Source organism: Papio anubis, chromosome 14 (assembly GCF_008728515.1).
Source record: "Papio anubis isolate 15944 chromosome 14, Panubis1.0, whole genome shotgun sequence".
Taxonomy (NCBI): Eukaryota; Metazoa; Chordata; class Mammalia; order Primates; family Cercopithecidae; genus Papio; species Papio anubis.
In genome coordinates this window covers 73,076,481-73,100,791 of record NC_044989.1, presented here as the reverse complement: position 1 = coordinate 73,100,791, position 24,311 = coordinate 73,076,481, and the positions used below count along the sequence as shown (strand labels likewise).

At 36.4% G+C, this 24,311-nt stretch overlaps 1 protein-coding gene and 1 non-coding gene across 5 annotated transcripts in view; one reads left to right on the top strand and one right to left on the bottom strand.

The window, feature by feature from the left end:
- EXOC6B (exocyst complex component 6B) overlaps nucleotides 1–24,311 on the top strand; it is a 680,715-nt gene that overhangs the window by 87,366 nt on the left and 569,038 nt on the right. For all 4 annotated transcript variants that reach the window (XM_031655579.1, XM_031655578.1, XM_031655577.1 and 1 more), the window contains exons 2-5: nucleotides 1,400–1,565; nucleotides 9,529–9,576; nucleotides 11,426–11,516; nucleotides 11,616–11,661. In XM_031655579.1, the coding sequence (XP_031511439.1) occupies nucleotides 1,400–1,565; nucleotides 9,529–9,576; nucleotides 11,426–11,516; nucleotides 11,616–11,661 (351 nt within the window). The remainder of the gene's footprint in view (nucleotides 1–1,399; nucleotides 1,566–9,528; nucleotides 9,577–11,425; nucleotides 11,517–11,615; nucleotides 11,662–24,311) is intronic.
- LOC116270464 lies at nucleotides 23,357–23,554 on the bottom strand. Its single transcript, XR_004178495.1, has one exon. It is a non-coding gene; the product is annotated as a U2 spliceosomal RNA (small nuclear RNA).

Below are 24,311 nucleotides of genomic sequence, written 5' to 3'. Positions count from 1 at the left end.
CTGAGTTATAGGTATAGATTAGGAAATCAGCACTACAGAGACGATATTTTAAAACCATGGAATTAGATGGCTTCACTTAATGAGAGAGCATAGGTGGAGAAGGGAAGAGGTTTTAGGAATACTTTGGAATGTAATAGAGGAGGAGGAGCTGAGAATGGAAATTGAGAAGGCACATCAGTGAGAGGTTAAGAAACATGTTAGTGTGGTATCATTGAAGTCTACAGGAGAGAGTGTTTAAAGAAGGAGAGAATATAAAACCATATCAAATGCTGCTATTAGGTGGAGTACAATGAATACTTTAGTCAAGTAAAGAAGTGAGGAAGTGGAAGGGAGTTTTGCTGGGAAGGGGAGAGGGATGTGTAGTTAAGGGCAGGATTTAAAAAGACATGTATAGGCTGTGCGTAGTGACTCATGCCTGTAAATTCAGCACTTTAGGAGGCAAAGGTGTGAGGACTGTCCAAGGCCAGGAGTTCAGGATCAACCTGGCCAACATATTGAGACTTCATCTTTTGTTAAAAAAAAAAAAAACAATTATATATAAATAAAAGTCATGTTTATATAGCCATGATAATCATCTAGTAAAGAGGGAGAAATATATGTTACCGAGGAGGGATAAAAGGGAAAACTTGCAGGAATAAAATTCTTGAGACAACAGGAGGGACTGAATTGCAGATAAGAGCTTGGAACACTTATTTTATCGTTACTGGAAGGTGGAGAGTAGGAGCTACAGATGTAAAGTAGACTGATTTTAGTGAGGGAAGAGGAAGTAGTTCTTTGTGTCTGTTTTTTTTCTGTAAAGTATATAGTCAGATCAGCAGCTGAGAGTGAAGGTAAGAACATTTGAGGAGAGGGCACGGTAAGGTTCCCACACATAAATACTTTAGAATACAAAGTGGTTTTTCTGTGATGTGAGATGGGGGAATAGTTGTAGTAGGATTATCTAGCGATATTGACTGCCTAATTTAGATTTGCAGTTACATGGCTACCCTGAGTCTAGCCAGAACAGCTGTGTGTTTTTCTCTAGCTGTGTTCAACTTCTTGAATATAGTCATGGAGCAATTGGATAGTTGAATTTAACTAAAATGAGCTTTTCTAGACTACTTAAATTGAGAAAGAAAGGTACAAGGGAGTTGTAATTCAGTCCTCTAATTTTATGATGAGAATTTTGTGACGAATACTGTCAGGCACTCAAATATTCTGGAATGAATAAGAAAGCAAAAGTTTGGATTTTCCTTAAAAATACTGATTTAACAATGAGGCAATGTTAATATACCATTAGATTATTTTGTGGCTTAAGTGCCCTAAATATCTAAAAACCAAATTTGCTTCTGGATTTGTAATTCTGTTTTTCCTTCTTAGAAGTAACCGTGATATAACCTTCGTGCCATTTTTTTTAAAGGTCTGTTTATGATGGTGAAGAACATGGACGTTTCATGGAGAAGCTTGAAACTCGTATCCGTAATCACGACCGAGAAATTGAGAAAATGTGCAACTTTCATTACCAGGGCTTTGTGGACTCTATAACTGAACTGCTGAAAGTGAGAGGAGAAGCTCAGAAACTCAAAGTAAGAAGGCTCTAAGAGACACTGTTTCTCCGTCCTGTGTTGGGGTTTTCATTAGGATTAAAGGATTAAGGATTATAATGCAGAACACATATTTGTAGTGAAGATTTTTGTATAATTAGAAAGGAATTTATACTGAAACATACATTCTTGAGAGTATGGGTTTTTAGCTAAAAATGATACCCCCCCCTTTTTTTTTTGAGACGGAGTCTTGCTCTGTCGTCCAGGCTGGAGTGCAGTGGTGCGAACTCGGCTCACTGCAAGCTCCACCTCCCGGGTTCACGCTATTCTCCTGCCTCAGCTTCCCGAGTAGCTGGGACTACCGGTGCCCGCCACCACGCCTGGCTAATTTTTTTGTATGTTTCGTAGAGATGGGGTTTCACCATGTTAGCCAGGATGGTCTTGATCTCCTGACCTCGTGATCCACCCGCCTCAGCCTCCCAAGGTGCTGGGATTACAGGCGTGAGCCACCACGCCCGGCCAAGAATACCCTTTTAAGGTTATATTTTCATTGGGATAACTACATGTGGACCAGAACCAGTGATCAGTAGCTGGTTCTTTTAAACAGCAACTCAGTTTGAGTCTTCATGTTTCTCTATCCTTGCTGGATAAAAGCTGTCATTGTAGAATGACAGAATTTCAAGGCATTGCTATAAAATTCTTTATAGCATGCCACCTAGGCCAAAGAAAAAAACCAGTGGTTGTTGTGGAGGGTCTTCTACCAAAGAATGAAGGTTATTTCTTGATGTGACAGTTTAAGGTCCAGGAAGGAGGCTAGGCACATTTGTCTGGTCCCTGGCATAGCAAAGTCACTTATCTTAGATAACTCACTTTGCTTATTGATCTTAAATCTAACTACTTCAGTAAGCTCTTCTGTTATTTATAATACTTTATATGTAGTTTGAGTTTTCTTTGTAAATACTCCTCATATGATCTGTAAGTAATAACAGTTTTATTTTCTTCTTTCAAGTTCTTATGCTTTTAATTATTTTTTTCTTATTGAAGTTTGCATTAGAATCCTAAAAGGATTTTCCTGGGCATGGGGTTAACTTGACAGTGAGTATAAAACTCATTTTAAAAATTTTTGGTAAGGAAAGCAAAGACACAGTTTTACTGAGGGGCAAAGTGGGCTGTCAGACATTATATTGTATTCTAAAGCTATAATAATTTTAAAACTCGTTTGTAGAACATGACCTAAATCATGTGAAACTATCAAATTTCTTATTTTATTTAGCATGAATTTTTGTGTTTTGCTGCAGAAATATTAGCGTGTTTGATTATGTGGTGCCATCCTACTCCCCATTGGGTAGGGGTATTATATAGTATCAATATTTACCTTAATATCTTTAAAAAATTTCAAAAATTCTTAAGTTTAAACACATTAGGTCCTAAGGTTTTAAAAAAGAATTTATGGACCTGTACAACAGTATCCAGCCATCTTAAGAAATATTATATTGCCATCACAATTAAATCTCTCATTAGTACCCCTCTCAGTTGTTTTCTCTACTCGAGAGGTAACAGTTTTTTGATTTATTGTTAATGTTCTTTAATGCTTAACTATTTTCATTTAAAGTAAGTTAGGTCTTTTCCTTATTCAACATACTAAAATTAAAGGACCTAAAGAGTTAAATGTAAAATGTTATTAAAGGAACTAAAGAGTTAAATGTAAAAAATAAAACCATAAAAGAACTAGTAGAAAATGTAGGTGAATATTTATATTATTTTGAGACATTTCTAAACAAAATTTCTAAACCAGAAAGAAAAAATTGATATATGTAATAACATTAAAAGGAAAGAACCTATTGTACCTACAAATTAAAACTTAAAAGGCAGATAATAAAAAATACTTACAAACACATTATGGCAAATTGTTGATATCCTTATATATGAAGATTCTTGATAAATTAATAGGAAAAATGTGAACATTCTAATAGAAAACTGAGAAATACACAATAACATACAGTTTACATAAGAAGAAATACAAAGGAGCTCTACAATTTAGAAACAAATTAAAGGAATGCAGATTTAAACAATAAGGTGCCAATACTTAAAACCCCACATAGTTTTAGGATTTATTCTAAGGCTGTAAGTGCATATACAAGGATGTTCATATGATGTTTTCTTTTAATAGGTAAAACTTAAAAGTGTTCCTAACATCATTTAATAGAAGATTACTAAAAGAAATTATGGTACATCTATTTGAAATAATAACAAACTACAGTATAGAGGATATTTCACATTGGAAAGTATTAGAGAGATTTGCTTAATGTATAAAGATGATTAAAATGTATGAACAGTATGACTATTTTTATAAACTAAATACACATACTTTACATGTAAATAAATAAGCATTAAAGAAGATGAGAAGACTATATACCAAAATGTTATCAATAATCCCTTGATAATAAATAATTTTAATGTTTTCATTCTTGTGCCTTATGCCTCAGCCTCCCAGATAGCTAGGAATACAGGTGTGTACCGCCATGCCTGGCCAGTTTTTGTAGTTTTAGTAGAGATGGGGTTTCGCCATGTTGGCCAGACTGGTCTCGAACTCCTGTCCTCAAGTGATCTGCCCGTCTCAGCCTCCCAAAGTGTTGGTATTACAGGCATGAACCACCATGCCTGACCATATTAAAGAATCTTAATAGTGCGTCTTTCTATTTATTGGTCCATACATTTGTAATCCTTACATTTTGTGGGCCGATAAGCCTCAGCTGAACAAAAGTACCTGAAATGCTTCTCTTTGTATTTTAAGTTTCCTGCAGGTTCAACTGACAATTTTGAATGTTCATTAGAAAATTCAGTGTTAAAGTGTACACATTAAAACAAAATTTTCATTACATATGGGAAAATGATAAGTTGAAATCCATGTTAAAAATGAGGAAGACTAAAACTAAGGAGATGATGAAGAAGGGGCAGACTGTGGAGATGCTTATGAGATATAGTATCTCATATATCTGGAATAGAGTCCATGACTCTCAGGTTTCTGGTTTGGGTGACCCAGTAGTTGGTGGTTCGAGTCACTCATATGGGGAATAAAATGGGGCCAGAATCTCGTGAATAGTTTGAATCTTGTCTCTAAAAAATGTATACACGCATGAGAACATAGTGCAAATTGAGAACAATTTCTAATGTTTTAAACATTTCTGTATGTTTAGAACTGTTGTAAACATTCTAAAATGTTTCATCATTTTAAAATGAGAAACTTGAACTTGCTACCGTAAAATAACTTTTTTTTGTTGAGGCAGAGTCTTACTCTGTTGCCTAGGCTAGAGTGCAGCGGCTGATCTTGGTTCACTACAATCTCTGCCTCCCAGGTTCAAGCAATTATCCTGCCTCAGCCTCCCAAATAGCTGGAATTACAGGCGTACCACCACCCCTGGCTAATTTTTGTATTTTTGGTAGAGACGGGGTTTCACCATGTTGACCAGGCTGGTCTGGAACTCCTCATTCTGGGAGTTCTCCCCACCTCAGCCTTTCAACATGCTGGGATTACAGGTGTGAGCCACTGTACCCAGCCTGAAATAACTTTTTAAATATTTAGTTTTCTGCTTAAAATGACTATATGCCATGCAAATGTAATCAAGACTTTAAAAATGATAACCTTCTTGAATTTCTCATAGACACTATCCAAGAGAACCTTTTCTTATAAGTAGGTGATACAAAACATGGAATTATTTCTACATCTATTAAAAAAGTGAACCATCTGAAATGATATTAAAGAACCTGTTTTAAAAAAAAATTTTGAGACAGAGTCTTACTCTGTCACCTAGGCTAGAGTGCAGTGGCACAATCTTGGCTCACTGCAACGTCTGCCTCCTGGGTTCAAGCAATTCTTGTGCCTCATGCCTCAGCCTCCCAAGTAGCTAGGACTACAGGCATGTACCAGTATGCCTGACCAATTTTTGTATTTTTAGTAGAGATGAGGTTTCACCATGTTGGCCAGGCTGGTCTTGAACTCGTGTCCTCAAGTGATCTGACTGTCTCAGCCTCCCAAAGTGTTGGTATTACAGGCATGAACCACCATGACTGACCATATTAAAGAATCTTAATAGTGCATCTTTCTATTTATTGGTCCATACATTTATAATCCTTAAATTTTGTGGGCTGATGAGCCTCAGCTGGACAAAAGTTCTGAAATGCGTGTAAACAAAGATACGGGGTTTCCTGCCAGGACCTGTGTATGCTATTTATCCTCACCCAGCCATTGCATCTTCCTATACTCATCTTGGGCTGTTCTTTTTTATGCTCCTTTGATGCCTCTATCCCACACTTCTCCCATAGCTCCTTGGTGCCCTGGTCCATGATAGTCAGCACAATGTTTTGTCTCTGGTTATTGAAGTAGTCATGTGGTGGGATACCTCCTTGGCACAGTAGTACTGATTATAGCTCATAATGCTCCCGAATTGCTGATATCACTTGCTGGTTGGTACTCATCTTCTTTTCCTCTTGCTTCCCTTGCCTTCCATCAAATTTCTTCAAGTTGCAAATTCCTTCAACTTGCTGAGGATGCCCCAGCGGGAATACCTGAACTGGAGGCTACTGATTTAGGGTTTTAGTCTGTTTCAGGCTCCACCCAGTTACTTTGAGGGCAGAGGGGATTAATGTCTAGCAGGACACTTAGGAGACTCTGGTCTAGGGGGATCCATTTGACCTAGGTTCAGAATCTATGAAATAAAAAGTTTCCTGAACTCTAGAAAATAGTTTAGACAATGTAAAAAGTATTAACAACTGTTAATGCTATTTTAACATACCGATGAAAATAAATTGTACTCTAAGATGCCCATTATTTGTTTTGATTCTCAGTGTATACATATACACACTTACCTTCTTTGAAATAAATGAAGTAGCATGCTAGATAGCTGGTATATTTTCTTTTTCTTTTTTAAAAATTTTTTGGAGACAGAGTGTCACTCTGTCACCCAGTCTGGAGTGCAGTGGCATGATCTCGGCCCACTGCAACCTTTGCCTCCCGAGTTCAAGTGATTCTTCTGCCTCAGCCTCCCAAGAAGCTGGGACTACAGGTGCATGCCACCACGCCCAGCTAATTTTTGTATTTTTGTAGAGATGGGGTTTCACCATGTTGGCCAGGCTGGTCTCGAACTCCTGGCCTCAAATGATCCGCTGCCTCAGCCTCCCAGAGTGCTGGGATTACAGGCGTGAGCCACTGCGCCTGGCTTCTTTTTATTGTTATGCATTGAAATAGTTATTGAATGGTATTGACACAGTTATTATCTTTATTTATTTTTTTGAGACGGAGTTTTGCTCTTTTACCCAGGCTGGAGTGAAGTGGCATGATCTTGGCTCACTACAACCTGTGCCCCTCACCCGGTTCAAGCGATTCTCCCACCTCAGCCTCCCGAGTAGCTGGGAATACAGGCATGCACCACCACGCCCAGCTAATTTTTGTATTTTTAGTAGAGACTGGGTTTCACCTTGTTGGCCAGGCTGGTCTCAAACTCCTGAGCTCAGGTTGATCCACCTGACTCGGCCTCCCAAAGTGATAAGATTACAGGTGTGAACCATCACACCCTGCCCACAGTTCTTATGTTTCTTACTGGAAGCATTCGTTAGGTTCCTAGGAATATGTTTCAGAACGATGGTTTGCATGAAATTAATTTAGTGTTCCTTGATCAGTATTTTTGGCAAAAACTGAAATTAAATATAATCGAATTGAATAGAAAACAAGAGAGTGTATTACATGTACTAAGGATAAACATTGTTTCTTGAAAATTGTGTGTGTGTTCCCTATACTTGTGTACTGAGTTGCAATGGAAAATGTATTTTTTACAGTGAGTTTAAGGTGAAAAAAAGTGAGAAATGGTCCCTTCATAAGGCAAATAAGGCTACTCTAGTAGACAGTGTTGCTGAATTTACGAGTATTATGGAGGGTTGAATTTTGGGAGATCTCCAGTTTAGGATAAAAAATATCTAATTTGCTATTGAATAACTACTATAATGGGGATAGCATTATCACCCAAGGAAGCCATTATGATTTTTATTCACATTGCTTGAACGCTTTTTCTTATATTGAGCTGAATACTGTTTTCTAGTAACAAGCATTGGTTTGAGTAATAAGCTCCATTTTTAGGGAACCACTTTACTTCTGATAGCTCTTCAGATATTTGAAGGGCAGCTATTGTTTAAATATGGTTTATAGTACGTAGGATCCAGGTACGGTGTATAGTGTCTCCAAGTGAATATTTTTCTCCTCTTTTGGCTAAAAATTGCTTCATCTGTTTTTCATGTGGTATAGCTTTGACTCCCTCTCCAAATCTGTTCACCTCTAACCATGCTTCAGCTTGTAAAGCCCTTCTTAAAATGTGGCATCCAATTGTAAATTTCATAGTGTGGTATTACTACCTTACCATCACGCTTATTCTAGACCAGGGGTTAGCAAACTCTGTCTCTTAGGCCAAATCCAGCTTGCCCCCTGTTTGTGTAAATAAAATTTTGTCGGAACACAGCCATGACCTTTCATTTACATGTATTTTCTTTATGGCTGCATTCCTGCTACAGAGGTAGAGTTGAATAGTTACAACAGAGATTGTATGGCTTGCAAAGCCTAAAATATTTGCTATCTAGCCCTTTATGGAAACAGATTGCTGACCCCCGTTTAGACAATGCTTCTGTTAACATTGTCTTGGATGTGCATTTTGGATGGCTTTATCACTCTTAATTTGTATTGAGCTCAGTGCAATAAAACCACAAAGTGTTTCACAGGTGGTGCCATTAAGTAAATAATAAAGAGGGAATTTGCTGGTTTTTTTGCCTCCCTTTCTGGTACTTTAAAGAGGGAGGCTTCCTGGAGGAGTTCACAGTTCATTTTGTCTTTGGATGGAGGTGCAGATGGTAATCCGCTTTGAATGATAGTCCAGGTATAGTGTATAGTTCAGAGCAGTGATTTCAAAAGTGTGGTCTTTTAAAAAACTAGCTCCTTGAGAAGATCTTCAGTTAAAGGGTATTATGTCAGATAAATTTGGAAAACATCCTATACGATATCCCTTTCTTGGGCATTTACAGTGCATGTCATATCATGTGTGTTTGTGTGTGTGTGTGTGTGTGTGTGTGTGTCTGTGTTTGTGTGCTCATGTGTGCATGGCTGTGTGCATGCGCAGAGTACCTGCTCACTAACACTTCTTGATGTCCTAAGGGACACAATAGGAAATGCTAGGTTAGGGGATGCATTAAAAGTATAAGGTGTAGCAATTACTGGTGGAAGGCTAGAAAGCCTTTATTAAACAACATAATAGAAGTTAGTATTGCTTATGTTTTGATATCACAGATGATGAGGAAATTACTATTCTATATAATTAATTTTTTCCATCATTGAAATGTCAAAAGTGGGTATCAAAAAAAGTAGATGCCATTTCCTTTATTAATGAACTCTGGATCATTTAAGGGCGTATTCACAAATTTTTGACTATCTGATGGAGAGACTATGTTGGAAAAATGGAAGTATGGAAGTGTTAGGAGCTGTTCAGAATTAATGATCCAAAAATAATTTAGGTAAAGCATTTTCTAAAAATAAAATAATAAGCAAACAGGGAAACTATGACTTGAGTTAAAAAGTTCAGTGTATACCCAACTTTTCTAGGAATACATTGGTGAAATGAAGAATATTTATGATAAAATTTGTTCTTTCTATTTCATTTTTCTCTCCCCTTTTTCCTCTTGTCTCCCCAAAGTTAAAGTGTGATCTTCAGTTATTATAGTATCTTAGTTTAGAACTGTTCTAAACTCACCATATTTTTTAGTAAATTTTTCTTTTCAAAAGGTCATGCAAACATCCAGTAGAAAAGTTGACATAATTTAAACCCAAGAGAATGCCACTGGACCAATATGTAGTGGAATACTGAAAATATCTAACTACCTATTCCCATTCTTTTCATATTAAATTTAGATCTTTTTCAACTATTGTCTAAATGTTTGTTTTTTATGAGTATAAATTGTCTTCTCTCCACAGAATCAAGTGACGGATACTAATAGAAAACTACAACATGAGGGAAAGGAAGTAAGACCAGTTTACCTTTTGAAGAAATCTTTTCTGTTTCATGCCACTCTCTTTTAATGACTATGTTATTCATTTAGTGGTTAAGACTGTAAGTAGTATGTTGGAAGTACTTGGACGTTATTGTTGCTCTTCCTAATGTTTATCTAAATTAAATGAACGTAGTCACTGGGAAGTCTAAGGAGAGAGGATACAGCCTTCTTAGTTGTGCTTTTAGATCATTGACTTGTCATAATACAGTAATGCTCTTCCTCTGCCTGGAATGTTATTTCCTCAATATTCACCTTCTTCAAATCTTTGCTCAAATGTTGCCTTCTTACCTTATTTGAAATCGTGGTCTCACTCTTACCCGTGCATTCTTTTGATCCTTTCCCACTTTTTCTTCATTGTGCCTGTCATGCTCTGATATTATATTTAATATATTTTTACTTATATATATATATTTTTTGCCTGTCAACCTCCATTGGAAATTAAACCCCATGGGATTAGAAATTTTTGTTTGCTTTATTCATTGCTGTATCCCCTCCATCTACCTAAATAGTGACTGGCACAATGTGGATGCTCAACAAATATTTATTTAACAAATTAATCAACCAGGCACAGAGGCTGAGATTATATGCTGTAATCCCAGTGCTTTGGGAGGCTGAGGTGGGAGGATCACTTGAGGCCAGGAGTTTGAGATCAGCTTCGGCAACATAGTGAGACCCCATCTCTACCCCCAACACCCCCAAAAAAAAACCAAAAAAAAAAAAACAAAAAGAAAAACAACCATAACCAGGCATGGTGGTGCATGCCTGTAGTCCCAGCTATTTGGAAGACTGAGGTGGGAGGATCTCTTAAGCCCAGGAGTTTAAGGTTGCATTGAGCCATGATTGCGCCACTGCACTCTCAGCCTGGGTGATGGAGGGAGACCCCATCTCTATCCCCCGACCATTAAAAAAAATCGTTGATTCTATTAATTGACATATTTACCATTTTAACCATCACAGTTTATAATATTATTTTATATCTATTTGCTCAATTGATCCTCATGGCTGACAAAATCAGGACAGGTATTATCACTGTTTGATTGATGAGGAAACTAAAACAAATGATTTGCTGTATTTTACATAGTTATTGGCAAGGCTGGGACTAAAACCTGGGTTTTCTGACTTGTAGTACATGACTGTTCTCTGTTATCATGCTTCTTTCTTATCACCTAATACTTTTAAAATGTTTAATTTTAATAACCTTTAAGATTAGCTTTTGATTGTTTTATCAGTGACTTACTCAGGACCATTCTCTGGTTCTTTTCTGCATGGTATCTAAGCAGATAACATTTTTAGGTATGGGTGTAGGATGAATGCTGCAAGTAGATGTGTAGATTATTACTTTTTAAAGAAGTTTGTCTCACATTCTAAATTCTGTGGAGTACAATTTCTTCTAGTTATATTATGGTATGACTTCTGATAGAAGCCTTTAAAACTGGAGCTAGAGGAATAAAAGTGAGTTACTTTTCACCAAACTGTAATTTTTAGAAAAACCACATCTTTTAAGTGTGTGGTTTATTTGTTGAAATAGAGATTTAGTTGAAGATAGTTTTTTTTTTTTTTTCCTCCTGGATAACCCTTGTATTTTAGAACTTCATTTTACCTAGCCCTTCCTAGTATTGTATGTATCTTGGGGAGAAAGCGGGAAACTGTGCAGGAATGTTTTACTGGTTAAGAAAGGCAGTTCTTTAGTTCACTTGGCAGGTCTTACTAAGAAACTGTCTGGGATTTTCTGATGAATTGAACACAGTGTGGAAAAATGTGACTGAAAGCTTTTTATTTACAGCCATTGGCATAATTCAGTCTTTTTCCCTCTTGCCAAGCTGGTAATAGCAATGGAAGAGCTGAAGCAGTGTCGACTACAACAGAGAAATATTTCTGCCACTGTTGATAAATTAATGCTGTGTCTTCCAGGTGAGGAACTGGAAATGGAGAAGGATTTTTGGTGTAATTTTTTTGCTTTAATTAGGCTTTCTCTAAATCATGTTTGTGTTTTCTTTTCTTTCTTTTAAGTCCTAGAGATGTACAGCAAACTGAGGGACCAGATGAAAACTAAAAGGTAAGATTTTTTTTTTAATGGAACAGTTTTTACTACCTAAAATTTCTGTTATTTAGAATACTTTTAGGTCCATATTTAGCATAACTTTTCAAAAAATAATTAAGTTTCTAACATCTTCTTAACCTTTTGTATATTTATTGATTCGTTATAGATTTATTTATATATATATGTGGTATGCTAATGTGTTCTGTCATGTATTAGGTTTAACAAATAATACTTACAGTTAGATTTTTAAAAGACCCAGTCTTTTTTTTTTTTTTTGAGACGGAGTCTCGCTCTGTCGCCCAGGCTGGAGTGCAGTGGCACGATCTCCACTAACTGCAAGCTCCGCCCCCCGGGTTCACGCCATTCTCCTGCCTCAACCTCCCGTGTAGCTGGGACTACAGGCGCCCGCCACCGCGTCCGGCTAAGTTTTTCTGTTTTTAGTAGAGACAGGGTTTCACAGTGTTAGCCAGAATGGTCTCGATTTCCTGACCTCGTGATCCGCCCTTCTCGGCCTCCCAAAGTGCTGGGATTACAGGCGTGAGCCACCACGCCAGGCCAAGACCCAGTCTTCTAAGGAAAAGCATATACCTATTTTAGTGATAGTTAGTTTGAGATATGTTTTGATTTATTTAATAGTGTCGTAGAAAAAAATAGTACTGGTTTTGGTGCAAGAGTACATTAGCTGGGGTTCTTCAGAAAAACAGAACCAATAGCGTGTGTGTGTGTGTGTGTGTGTGTGTGTGTGTGTGTGTGCGCGCGCGCGCGCGTATCTCTGTGTGTTTACCTACTGGAGAGGGATGTATTTATTTTAAGGAATTGGCTCACATGATTGTGGAGTATAGCAAGTATAGCAAAAGCTGCGGTGTAGTCTGGCAAGCTAGGGTCCAGTGAAGAGTTAAGATAATAGCTTGAGTTCCAAGGGGCTCTTCTGTAGAATTCCCTCTTCCTTGGGCACAGTCAGCCTTTTTCCTATTAAGGTTTTCACCTGTGGTGGAATGAGGCCTACTCACATTATGGAGGGTAATCATCTTTACTTATAGTCTACTGACTTAAATGTTAATCTCATCTAAAAAATACCATCACGGAAACATCTAGAATAATGTTTGACCAAATATCTGGGTCCAGTGGTCAGCCAAGTTGCCGCATAAAATTAACTGTTGTAAAGGGGAAGGGTGAGGTTAAATTCAGAGGATTTCTCTTCTGTATGTTGTTTTCTTCTAAAGGAAAATCTACAGTGACTCTATAGTTCTGCTCCCCAAACTAGAATAAGCATCTCCCATCTCTCTACCCTGAGATGCCCTGTAGTACGATGGGGATATATGAAGCTGTAGGATAAACAGAGCATGTCTTCTTGGAATGTTAATTTTACCTAGGTTTTGAGGGGAAAAGTATACATTTAAAATATATTTAATATTGAGATAAGAATAGAAATATTATGGATAAAAATTCAAAATTCTCAAGAATTTTGAAGCTGAATCATTAGACATTAAAATAGGAGGACATGCTCTCATAAGAGAACATGGATAGAACACTATGAGAAGTTCTGCCTGTGATATGAAAGTAGTATTAGTTCCCTAATATCCTTTTAGTAAAGTTCTAAAATTATAGAGAATTTAAAATCACCTGTAAGCCAGGTGCAGTGGCTCACACCTATAATCCCAGCACTTTAGGAGGCTGAGGCGGGTGGATCACTCGAGGCCAGAAGTTTGAGACCTGCCTGGTCAACACGGAGAAACCCCATCTCTACTGAAAAACAAAAAAAGGAGCTGATTACAGGAGGTGGTGCACACCTGTAATCCCAGGAGGCCAAGGCATGAGAATTGTCTCACATAATAGCTCGCATTCAGGAGGCAGAGGTTGCGATGAGCTGAGATTGCACCACTGAGATCCAGCCGGGTGACAGAGCGAGGCTATCTCAAAAAAAAAAAAAAAAAAAAAAAAAATTCACCTGTGTACCAACTTCTCGGAATTAACAGATATTAACAATTTTCCAGTTTTGATTCATATATGTGTAAAGAAAAAAATATGTAGTATATATATAAAACATATATATGGACAGAAACAGGTATATATATATACACTTTAAAAAATTACAGATAAAATTTATGTTCCCTTCTTCGGTCCTATTCCTTTCCTTTCAGTCCTATTCCTTTCCCCTGAGGAAACCAGTATCATAAATTTATTGAATGTTCTTCTAGTCTGTGCTTTTAATATTTATAAATCATATATTGTTTTGTTTTGTGTTTTAAAAAGTTTATGTAGATGATTCTCAGTCCTCATTTTGAGATCTGTGTATTCACTCAGCAAAGATGAATCAAATACCTACTATGTGCTAGGCATTGCTCTTGGTGCTGGGGATACAGCTATGAATAAAATGGATAAAAATATCCACCCTTTGGGGCATACATACTAGTAGGCAGCTTATTTTCTTTATGTATATAGACACAGTTTGCTCATTTTAATCACTCCATGGTAGTCTATTATATGAATAATTCACATTTCCCCTGCCAGTTCCAGTGATTATCATAAGTGCTGTTCGCCAATATTTCTAGCTGCTTCCTTTGGTGCAAGGTAATATTATATTTCCTGGGTTCCCTGTGTATATTTACTGGGTTCCCAGTTCCATGTGACTTTTTCTGGCTGATAAGATGTGAGCAGAAGTGATATGTATCACTTTTGGGCTTAGCATTTAATTTCCCTCCAGAGTTCTCTTATTTTCTCTTGTTCTTGAAAAATGGCAACTCCAAGATGCTGGTTGAGTCCCTGAGTAACTTCAGAGAGCGTAGCCTACCTGCCAACCCATTGTGAATGTATAACATGAATAAGTTTTAAATCTTTGTTTTAAGTCACTGAGATTTTGGGGGTGGTTATTACTACAAGATAACTATCCTTACTGATACTGTTAGGGACATTTGGTATGTTTCCAGTAGTTATGACAGACCGTGGTACAATAAATATCCTTGTTCTTGTCTCCTTGGACTCACATTCAAAATTTCTTGACAGTGTTGTTCTTTAGATGCTTCTATGCATGGAAGTGGTATCATGAGGGATTAGTTAAATATAGATTCTGATAGAATAGGTCTGGCTGGGGTCATTCCTGAGATTCTGCATTTTTTGCCACGCTCCCAGGTGATATCAATTCTGTTGGTCCAGGGTCTATACCTAGAAAGAGATCAGCTGGATCAGAGAAAGGGTTTACATGTCTTTGATCTTATTGTTGTTCTCCATGGTGATTTCCCCATTTATCCTACCATTGGTATTTTGTGGGAGGTCCTGTTACTCTACCTCTTGGTAACATCTATATTGTCAAACTTTTGGTTTTTGCCAGTCTGATGATTGTGAAATGATAGATCACTATTGTGATTTTTATTTTATTTTTATTAGATTATTAGTGAATTTAGGTTTTAGGCATTTGGGTTTTCTCTCATCTACTTGCTGCCCACTTTTAGGTTGTTTATTATTTTCTTTTTCATATATAGGAATTATCTACTTTGGATGCCTTTTCCTGTTATATATTGTCTTCCAGTGCATGGCTTACCTATTAACATTATATAATTAGTAGTTTTTGTTGCATAGAAATTTTAAGTTTTGGTATAATCAAATTTATTTTGTGGGTTTCAAAAAATTTTGTTTTTAGACATTCTTAACTTCAGTATAAATAACAGTGTCTTTTTCTTGAACCAGTTGAAAGTAAGTTGCTAACATGACACACTGTCATCCCCAATTACTCTAGTATGGTTTCCTACAGATAAAGACATTCTTGTGTGCAACCACAGTGCAGTAGAGAATGGACATTAGCTTTGATAGATTTCTAGCATTAATTGGCATACCCAGTTCAAGTTTTGCCAATTGTCTCAATCATGTTCTTTCTAGCAAAAGAATCCAGTTCAAATCACAAGTTGCTTTTAGTTGTCATGTCTCTTTAGTCTTTTTCAGTCTGGAACTGTCCTCAGCCTTTCCTTGCCTTTCATGACTTTATTACTTTATTACTGTTGAAGATTACAGGTCAGTTATTCTGTAGAATGATCTTGCTTTCTTTAAAAATTTCTCATCTGACCATCTCTGTTTTTAAATGAGACTGTTTAGATCTTTTACATTTCATGCAATTATCAACATAGGCGTTTAAATCTACTGTCTTCTTTTATATTTTCCATTTATCCTACCTGTTCTTTGTTCCTTCTCTGTTTTCTTGTATTTCTAAAAAATCAATTTCTATATTTCAGGTTGTTGTTTTATATTTAGTAATGCCCTATTATTTATACCTCTTAGTTTTACAATTTTTCCTTGGTATCCTCAGTGTATTGGTTACAGGTGCCTTGGGATAGGGGACTAGGTGTAGATGCTTAAGTCCCTTATATAAAATGGCATGGTATTATCATATAACCTACACACATCCTCCTAAAACTTTCAGTCATCTCTAGATTACTTAGAATACCTAACAAAATGTACATGCTATGTAAGTAGTTGTTACACTGTTTTGTTTTATTTGTGTTTTTAAAAAAATATTTTTGATCAAAATAGTTGATTGAATTCACAGATCTGGAACCTGCAAATATGAAGGGCCAGCTGTATTTTATTTTTTTTGTGGTTCCTTCTATCTTTACAATGTGTAACTTACAATGAGTCTTTAAATATTACACCAAATCACACACAATGCAAGATTCTTATAATGATATTCTTCCATTTTACCCTTCTTTATGTCATTGTTGCCATGTTATATTCTTCCATTTTACCCTTCCTTATGTCATTGTTGTCATGTTATTATTGTTATGTTATTATGTCGTAAGACCTGTGACAACACAGTGCCACACATGCTCATTTTTGCTGTAACTTTCAAAGAAATTTAAAAATTAGCAATTAGGCAAGAGAAAGAAATCAAGGGTATTCAGTTAGGAAAAGAAGAAGTCAAATTGTCCCTGTTTGCAGATGACATGATTGTATATTTAGAAAACCCCATTGTCTCAGCCCAAAATCTCCTTAAGCTGATAAGCAACTTCAGCAAAGTCTCAGGATACAAAATTAATGTGCAAAAATCACAAGCATTCTTATACACCAGTAACAGACAAACAGAGAGCCAAATCATGAATGAACTTCCATTCACAATTGCTTCAAAGAGAATAAAATACCTAGGAATCCAACTTACAAGGGATGTAAAGGACCTCTTCAAGGAGAACTACAAACCACTGCTCAGGGAAATAAAAGAGGACACAAACAAATGGAAGAACATACCATGCTCATGGATAGGAAGAATCAATGTCATGAAAATGGCCATACTGCCCAAGGTAATTTATAGATTCAATGCCATCCCCATCAAGCTACCAATGAGTTTCTTCACAGAATTGGAAAAAACTGCTTTAAAGTTCATATGGAACCAAAAAAGAGCCCGCATCTCCAAGACAATCCTAAGTCAAAAGAACAAAGCTGGAGGCATCATGCTACCTGACTTCAAACTATACTACAAGGCTACAGTAACCAAAACAGCATGGTACTGGTACCAAAACAGAGATATAGACCAATGGAACAGAACAGAGTCCTCAGAAATAATACCACACATCTACAGCCATCTGATCTTTGATAAACCTGAGAGAAACAACAAATGGGGAAAGGATTCCCTATTTAATAAATGGTGCTGGGAAAATTGGCTAGCCATAAGTAGAAAGCTGAAACTGGATCCTTTCCTTACTCCTTATACGAAATTAATTCAAGATGGATTAGAACTTAAAATGTTAGACCTATTACCATAAAATCCTAGAGGAAAACCTAGGTAATACCATTCAGGACATAGGCATGGGCAAAGACTTCATGTCTAAAACATAAAAGCAATGGCAGCAAAAGCCAAAATTGACAAATGGGATCTCATTAAACTAAAGAGCTTCTGCACAGCAAAAGAAACTACCATCAGAGTGAACAGACAGCTTCTACAGAATGGAGAAAAATTTTTGCAATCTACTCATCTGACAAAGGGCTAATATCCAGAATTACAAAGAACTCAAAACAAATTTACAAGAGAAAAACAAAACAACCCATCAAAAGTGGGCAAAGGATATGGTGGTGTTCTCAAAAGAGACATTCATACAGCCAACGAACTACATGAAAAAATGCTCATCATCACTGGCCATCAGAGAAATGCATCAAAACCACAATGGATATAATCTCACACCGAAGTTAGAATGGCGATCATTAAAGTCAAGGAAACAACAGGTGCTGGAGAGGATGTGGAGAAATAGGAACACTTTACACTGTTGGTGGGATTGTAAACTAGTTCAACCATTATGGAGAAACAGTATGGCGTTCTCAAGGATCACAGAACTAAGATGTACCATATATTTAACCATCCATTACTGGGTATATACCCAAAAGGATTATAAATTATGCTGCTCTAAAGACACATACACCGCATTATGTTTATTGAAGCACTATTCCTAATAGCAAAGACTTGGAATCATCAAATGTCCATCAGTGACAGACTGGATTAAGAAAATGGCACATATGCACGAGGAATACTATGCAGCCATAAAGGATGAGTTTGTGTCCTTTTTGGGTTTGTAAGGATGCAGCCATCACATTCTTAGCAAACTATCACAAGAACAGAAAACCAAACACTGCATGTTCTCACTCATAGGTGGGAACTGAACAATGAGATCACTTGGACTCAGGAAGGGGAACATCACACACCGGGGCCTATCATGGGGAGGGGGGAGGGGGGAGGGATTGCACTGGGAGTTATACCTGATGTAAATGAGGAGTTGATGGGTGCTGACGAGTTGATGGGTGCAGCACACCAACATGGCACAAGTATACATATGTAACAAACCTGCACGTTATGCACATGTACCCTAGAACTTAAAGTATAATAATAATAAATAAATTAAAAAAAAAAAGAGAGAGACATTCAAAAAAAATATATATATATATGCACATATGTATACATACACATACATGTAATTTGCTTTGAGACATCTATATTTTTTGTAAATTGTGTCTAAAAATATTGATATTTTAGTACTCCAAAACATCAATTGATACTCTAATTATGGATGTGTTTATTGTGTTCCATCTGAGATGTCTTTAATATACGCACATACTACCATAAAATATAATAAATTAATGACAAGAAAAAAAAATTAAAGAGAAAAACTCTCATATATTTACCCACATTATTTTAAATGTAGATCCAAGTTTGTATCTGGTATTATTTTTCCCCATTTGGTTAAATGACATCCTTTAATATTTCTTGTTGGATCAGTCTGCTGGCTATGAATTCTCTCAGAAATACAGTATTTCTGAAAAAAATGTTTATTTCACCTTCAGTTTTTAAATTGAATTACAATTCCTATATTATAACATTCATCATTTTTAAGTGTACAGTTGAGTAGCTTTTAATACATTCATGTGGTTGTAACGTCATCATCACTAGCTGATTCCAGGACATTTTCATTACCCCAAAAAGGAATCTTGTACCCATTCCTCTTTCCTCTCTGCCCTGGCAACCACTAATCTGCTTTCTGTCTCCATAGATTTGCCTATTCTGAACATCTCATGTAAATGGAATCATACAATATGCAGCCTTTTGTGTCTGACTTTTTCCACATAGCATAATGAAAGGTTTTCAAGGTTCATTCATGTTATAGAATGTATCACTGTTTCATTCCTTTTTATGGCTGAATACTCTCTCATTGTATAGATATACTGCTTTCAGTTACCTTTTCATCATTTAATGGACATTTGGGTTATTATCACTTTTCAACTATTAAGAATAATGCTGCTACAAATGTTCATTTACAAGCTTTTGTGTGAGCATATGCTTTCAGGTTTCTTGCGAAAATACTTAGGAGTAGAATTTCTGGGTCACGTGGTAAACATTTGGTGCACTTTGTCTCTGTGTATGTTTTATCATTTTGAGGAACTTAGATTCTTTTCCAAAGCACCTGCACCTTTTTATCTTCCCAACAGCAGCATAGATGTTTCCAATTATTGCACAGCCTAGTCAATACTGATTATTGTCTACCCAGGCCAGGCCTGGTGGCTTATGCCTGTAATCCCAGCACTTTGGGAGGCCGAGGTGGGCGGATTGCTTGAGCCCAGGAGTTTGAGACCAGCCTGGCTAACATGGCGAAACCCCATCCCTACTAAAGACACAAAAATGAGGCGGGTGTGGTGGTGTGAGTCTGTAATCCCAGCTCCTCGCAGGGGCTGAGGCATAAGGATTGCTTGAACTAGGGAGGCTGAGATTGCAGTGAGCTGAGATCGCGCACTGCATTCCAGCCTGGGGTGACGGAGTTAGACTCTGTTTCAAAAACAAAACAAAACAAAAAATCCTTATTATTTGACTTTAATGTAGCCATCCTGGTGGGTGTGAAATGATGTCTGATTGTTTACCTTCATTTTAAAAAAACCTTGATGGATATAGAATTTGAGGTTTATGGTTTCATTAGTTCATAAGACATGATTTCATTGTCTTCTGGCTTCTGCAGTTTCCGAGGAGAGATGTATAAGTAGCCTTACCTTTGTCTCCCTGTAAGTAATGTGTCTTTTCTCTAGCTGTTTTAAAGCTTTCGTCTTTATCATTTGTTTTCAGGCAATTTGATTTTGTGCACTTTGGTATAAATATAGGCACACATGTGTGTATTTATCCTGCTTGTGGTTTGTTTAGCTTCTTGGATCTGTGGGTTTACAATATTCATAAAATCTGGAAAATGTTGACATTATTTTTCCAAACTCTTTTTTTGTCCTTTTCCCATCACCATTTTGGGACTTCAGTTATATTAATATTTATGTTGGACAGCTTGATTAACCCTGCAGGTGACTTGAAGATCTTTTCTCCCCGCCCCCTCAGTCCTCTCTGTGTTTTTATTTGAGATAGATTTCATGGCTGTGTTCAAGCACATTGATCTCTCTCATTTGCATTGTGTAATGTTTTAGTCCCTTTCAGTGACATTTTCATTTCAGATAATATATTTTTCATGTATAGAAGTTACATTTAGCTTTTTATGTCTTATTTCTTTTATTATTTGTTTCTTTATGTACATGTACCTTGTCCTAATTGCTGTTTTTATGTACTCCTTTGCTACTTCTGCCACTTCTGGCATTTTTTTAGATCTGTCTGCAGACTGATTTTGTTTTTCCTGCTTGTAGGTCAGTTCTTTGCTTCTTTTCATGTCTAGAAATTTTTGATTGAATAATGAATATTATGTTGATGAGTCTCTGGAGTTTTGGGTGCTTTTTTTTTTTTTTTTTTTTTTTCCTTTAGAGAGTGTTGGGCTTTGTTTTAGCAAATGGTCAGGTGATTGCAGATCAGTTTGTTACCTTCGGACCCAATTTTTAAACTCTGCTTAAAGGCCTACCTTTATTCCAGGGGAGTTCAGCTTTACTAAGTAAGACTTGATCCCTCTATAATCTACTCTGAATAGCTCAGGAGTCCCCAATGACTCTTCACTTTGACTGTTCAGAGTTTGAATGTTTATCTGCCTTGTCTGAGATCCTTGAAGTGTTCATCTTACCTTCCCCTGGCTGGTCTCCCACTCTCTCCCTTCCTTCCTTCTTTTTACCTATGCATGTGGAATTTCACTTTCCCTATGCCTGTCCTAGTACTTAGCAGACTCAAGGGAACCCCTGTGTAAATTTCTGCAGTTCTTTTTCTGCATTGCTTTTTTTGGGGAACTCTGCCACACAACTTCAAGCTGAATCAACTTTCCTGAGCTACTATCACTGATTCTTTAAGTCAGCAAGGCTGCTGAGCTCTGTTTTGATTTTTTTCTGACTGTGCCCATGACCTAGAAATCAACTTTAGGTAGATAATCCTGGTGATTATTAAACTCACCTTGTTTGTTTCCCTTTTTACAGAGATAGCAGTTCTATGTTGCCTGATGTCCAATGTCTGCAAATGACTGTTTCATATATTTTTGCCAATATTCTACTTGTTTATAAAGTGAGAGATCATGTCTGTTCCTTGTTAGGCTTTTGTAGCTGGAAGTCTGTTTTTTTTTTTTTTTTAAGCTATAAATACTGACTTTTCTACTGCATTTTATGCTCCCTGGGGAAAGACATCTGAACATCTTTCTATCTCTAGTGCACAGAAGAGATTAAATGTTTGTTAATGATGCTCTTTGATTAGGAGTGACACTAATATTTTTCTGTGATGAAAGCTTTTATTTCACATTTTATCATACTCTGAATTTTAAAAAATTTCTTATAGATAGTTGTAATTTGCTTTCAAGCATCACTTCCTAGAATTTTAGAAACCATCGCTGTGAAAGAATTCCATGCTATGGCAAGAAAGTACCAAAATTTATTTTGCTTGGAACCAATATATTTCTTCTTGCTTTAGCATTCAACCATGTCTGTTTTCTGATCATGGTTATTCAGTTTGTAGGATTATTTAGAACCTCTTTCCCTGCCTTCTTCCCTTTTATTCTCTGCTTTTATTTTCTTTACTTTAGTTCTGATTGTATCTCTGTTAAGGAGCCTGCATGAGAAGAGGGGAGAGAGTGACCACACATGCAAGTGAAACTTAGGAATTTGCCTTTTGATTCAGTTTTAATAATGTCTGGAGATTGTCAAAAGTACATCAAAATCTAATTTTGGATTTCTGTGTTCACTGGACACAATTTTTTTCTTTTGGTGCCTGCTATACAGGTGTTGGTTGGCTATCATTCTTTAACCTGTCATGGATATTGAAATAGACTAGACATTTGAATATTACTGATTCGTTATAGTTAAAATGTGACTATGCTGGGAAGGGACAATGGGGAAATTGGGTGACATCCTTTGTTTCCAGGAATCACTGGGTTTTGTACTAATTAGCCTTGAAAAATGTGGAGCTATTTGACAGACCAGATGTTTTCAGCATGAGCCATGTGTCTCATCAGTGAATGTGCCTTGCATCTGCAGGCAACATTGTTGAATTCTCCTCATTCTATAAACAATGTTCCAAAATATAACTAAACCCCAAAGTGTGTTTATCTTTTTGGCTTAATTTCTGGCTTTGTATCCATTCTAAAGTTTCTCTCTAGAGGAATTGCATTTTATTGCACATAGCTCTTCATACCTAATTGTAGTATAAACACCATTCTGTTTACACTAAACCATGTGAATTGTATTGTTTTTGAGCCTGTAAAATTTTAATAAGAGCAATGATTTCAGATTTAACTATATTTGTACTTTTATTTCTATATTTAGTGAGAATAAAACTTTCTTCCCTCCATTTACTTGAACAAAGACTTTGATTTTTTGGAACACATGAGGGAAAACATTAAAAACAAAAAAACAAAAAAACAAAAAAACCCAAGTAAAACCAGTCTCTAGTCTTTAGCATTTGTGGTACTAAATTCATTGGAGCAAGAAGAGTTTAACTATTTGCTGTGAAAATCATTCTTAAAGTCCAAAATAGAGCTGTAAGTCTTTGCTTTATAAGGATGGAACTGAATTTTTCCTATACCAAATATATCATGGGAAACATGGAAATTAGGAAATTAAAAGTATGAAGGAGAAAATTATCACTCGTAGGATTGCCATCCAAAGGAAAAATATCATGGCTAACATTTTTGTATTTATTTTTCTCATTTTGCTCTCTACTTTTGTGTGTGTGTGTGTGTTTCCAGTGATATATATCTCATATATGCATAAATGTTCGTAATTTATATGTGTAAATATTTGTAATTTTGAAGAATATTATGATTATACTTGTAAGATCTATTTTTTTTTTTTTTTCAATTGGAGCACCATTCCTGGAGGTACTGCAATGCCAGGTTGATGCATGGAGGGGACTAAATAAGTTCCCATTTTATCTCCCTGCTGCAAAAATCCATTTAATAAATATTGTCCTCTGATAAGAGAATGTATCAGATATTAAACTGATAAGATATATCAGATATTAAATTTGATCTTAGCCAAAAGGCCAAGAGGCAATGAGATCTATTTTTTGAAATTATTTTCATTCAACAATATTGTAAACATTTTGCTCTTTTATTAGCCTTTTACTACTTCTTATTAGAAATCTAGGTTAGTTTTTTTATTTGCTAACATAAATAATTCTATAATTCAAGAGGCTTATATGTATTGCTGTGCATCTTTTTTTTGTTTGTTTGTTTGGAAATGCAATTGCTTAAAATAATTGTTTTGCTAAAATTCTTCATTGAAAACTTGTGTCGTTCATAAAAACTTGTTTGTCAGCCGGCTGTGAATTCCATTTATTGAAACCCCTGATGAAACACATTATCTTTTAAGAAATCTTTGGCAGTTTGATTTGCATTTTTTCACATATCAGTTAAACATTTTTTTTTCATGTGTTGACCCTTTTTGGTTCTTTTGTGAATTTTCTTTGTTCATTTTTTTTACAAAAACAACTCAAGTTTATTAATCTTTTTTTTTTTTTTGAGATGGGGTCTTACTCTATCACCCAGGCTGGAGTGCAATGACGTGATCTCAGCTCACTGCACCCTCCATCTCCTAGGTTCAAGCGATTCTCCTGCCTCAGCCTCTTGAGTAGCTGGATTTACAGGCTCCCACCAACATGCCCGACTAATTTTTGTATTTTTAGTAGAGAAGAGGTTTCATCTTGTTGCCTAGGCTTGTCTTGAACTGACCACAAGTGATCTGCCTGCCTCGGCCTCCCAAAGTGCTGGAATTACAGGCGTGAGCCACCACGCCCGGCCTGTTAATCTTTT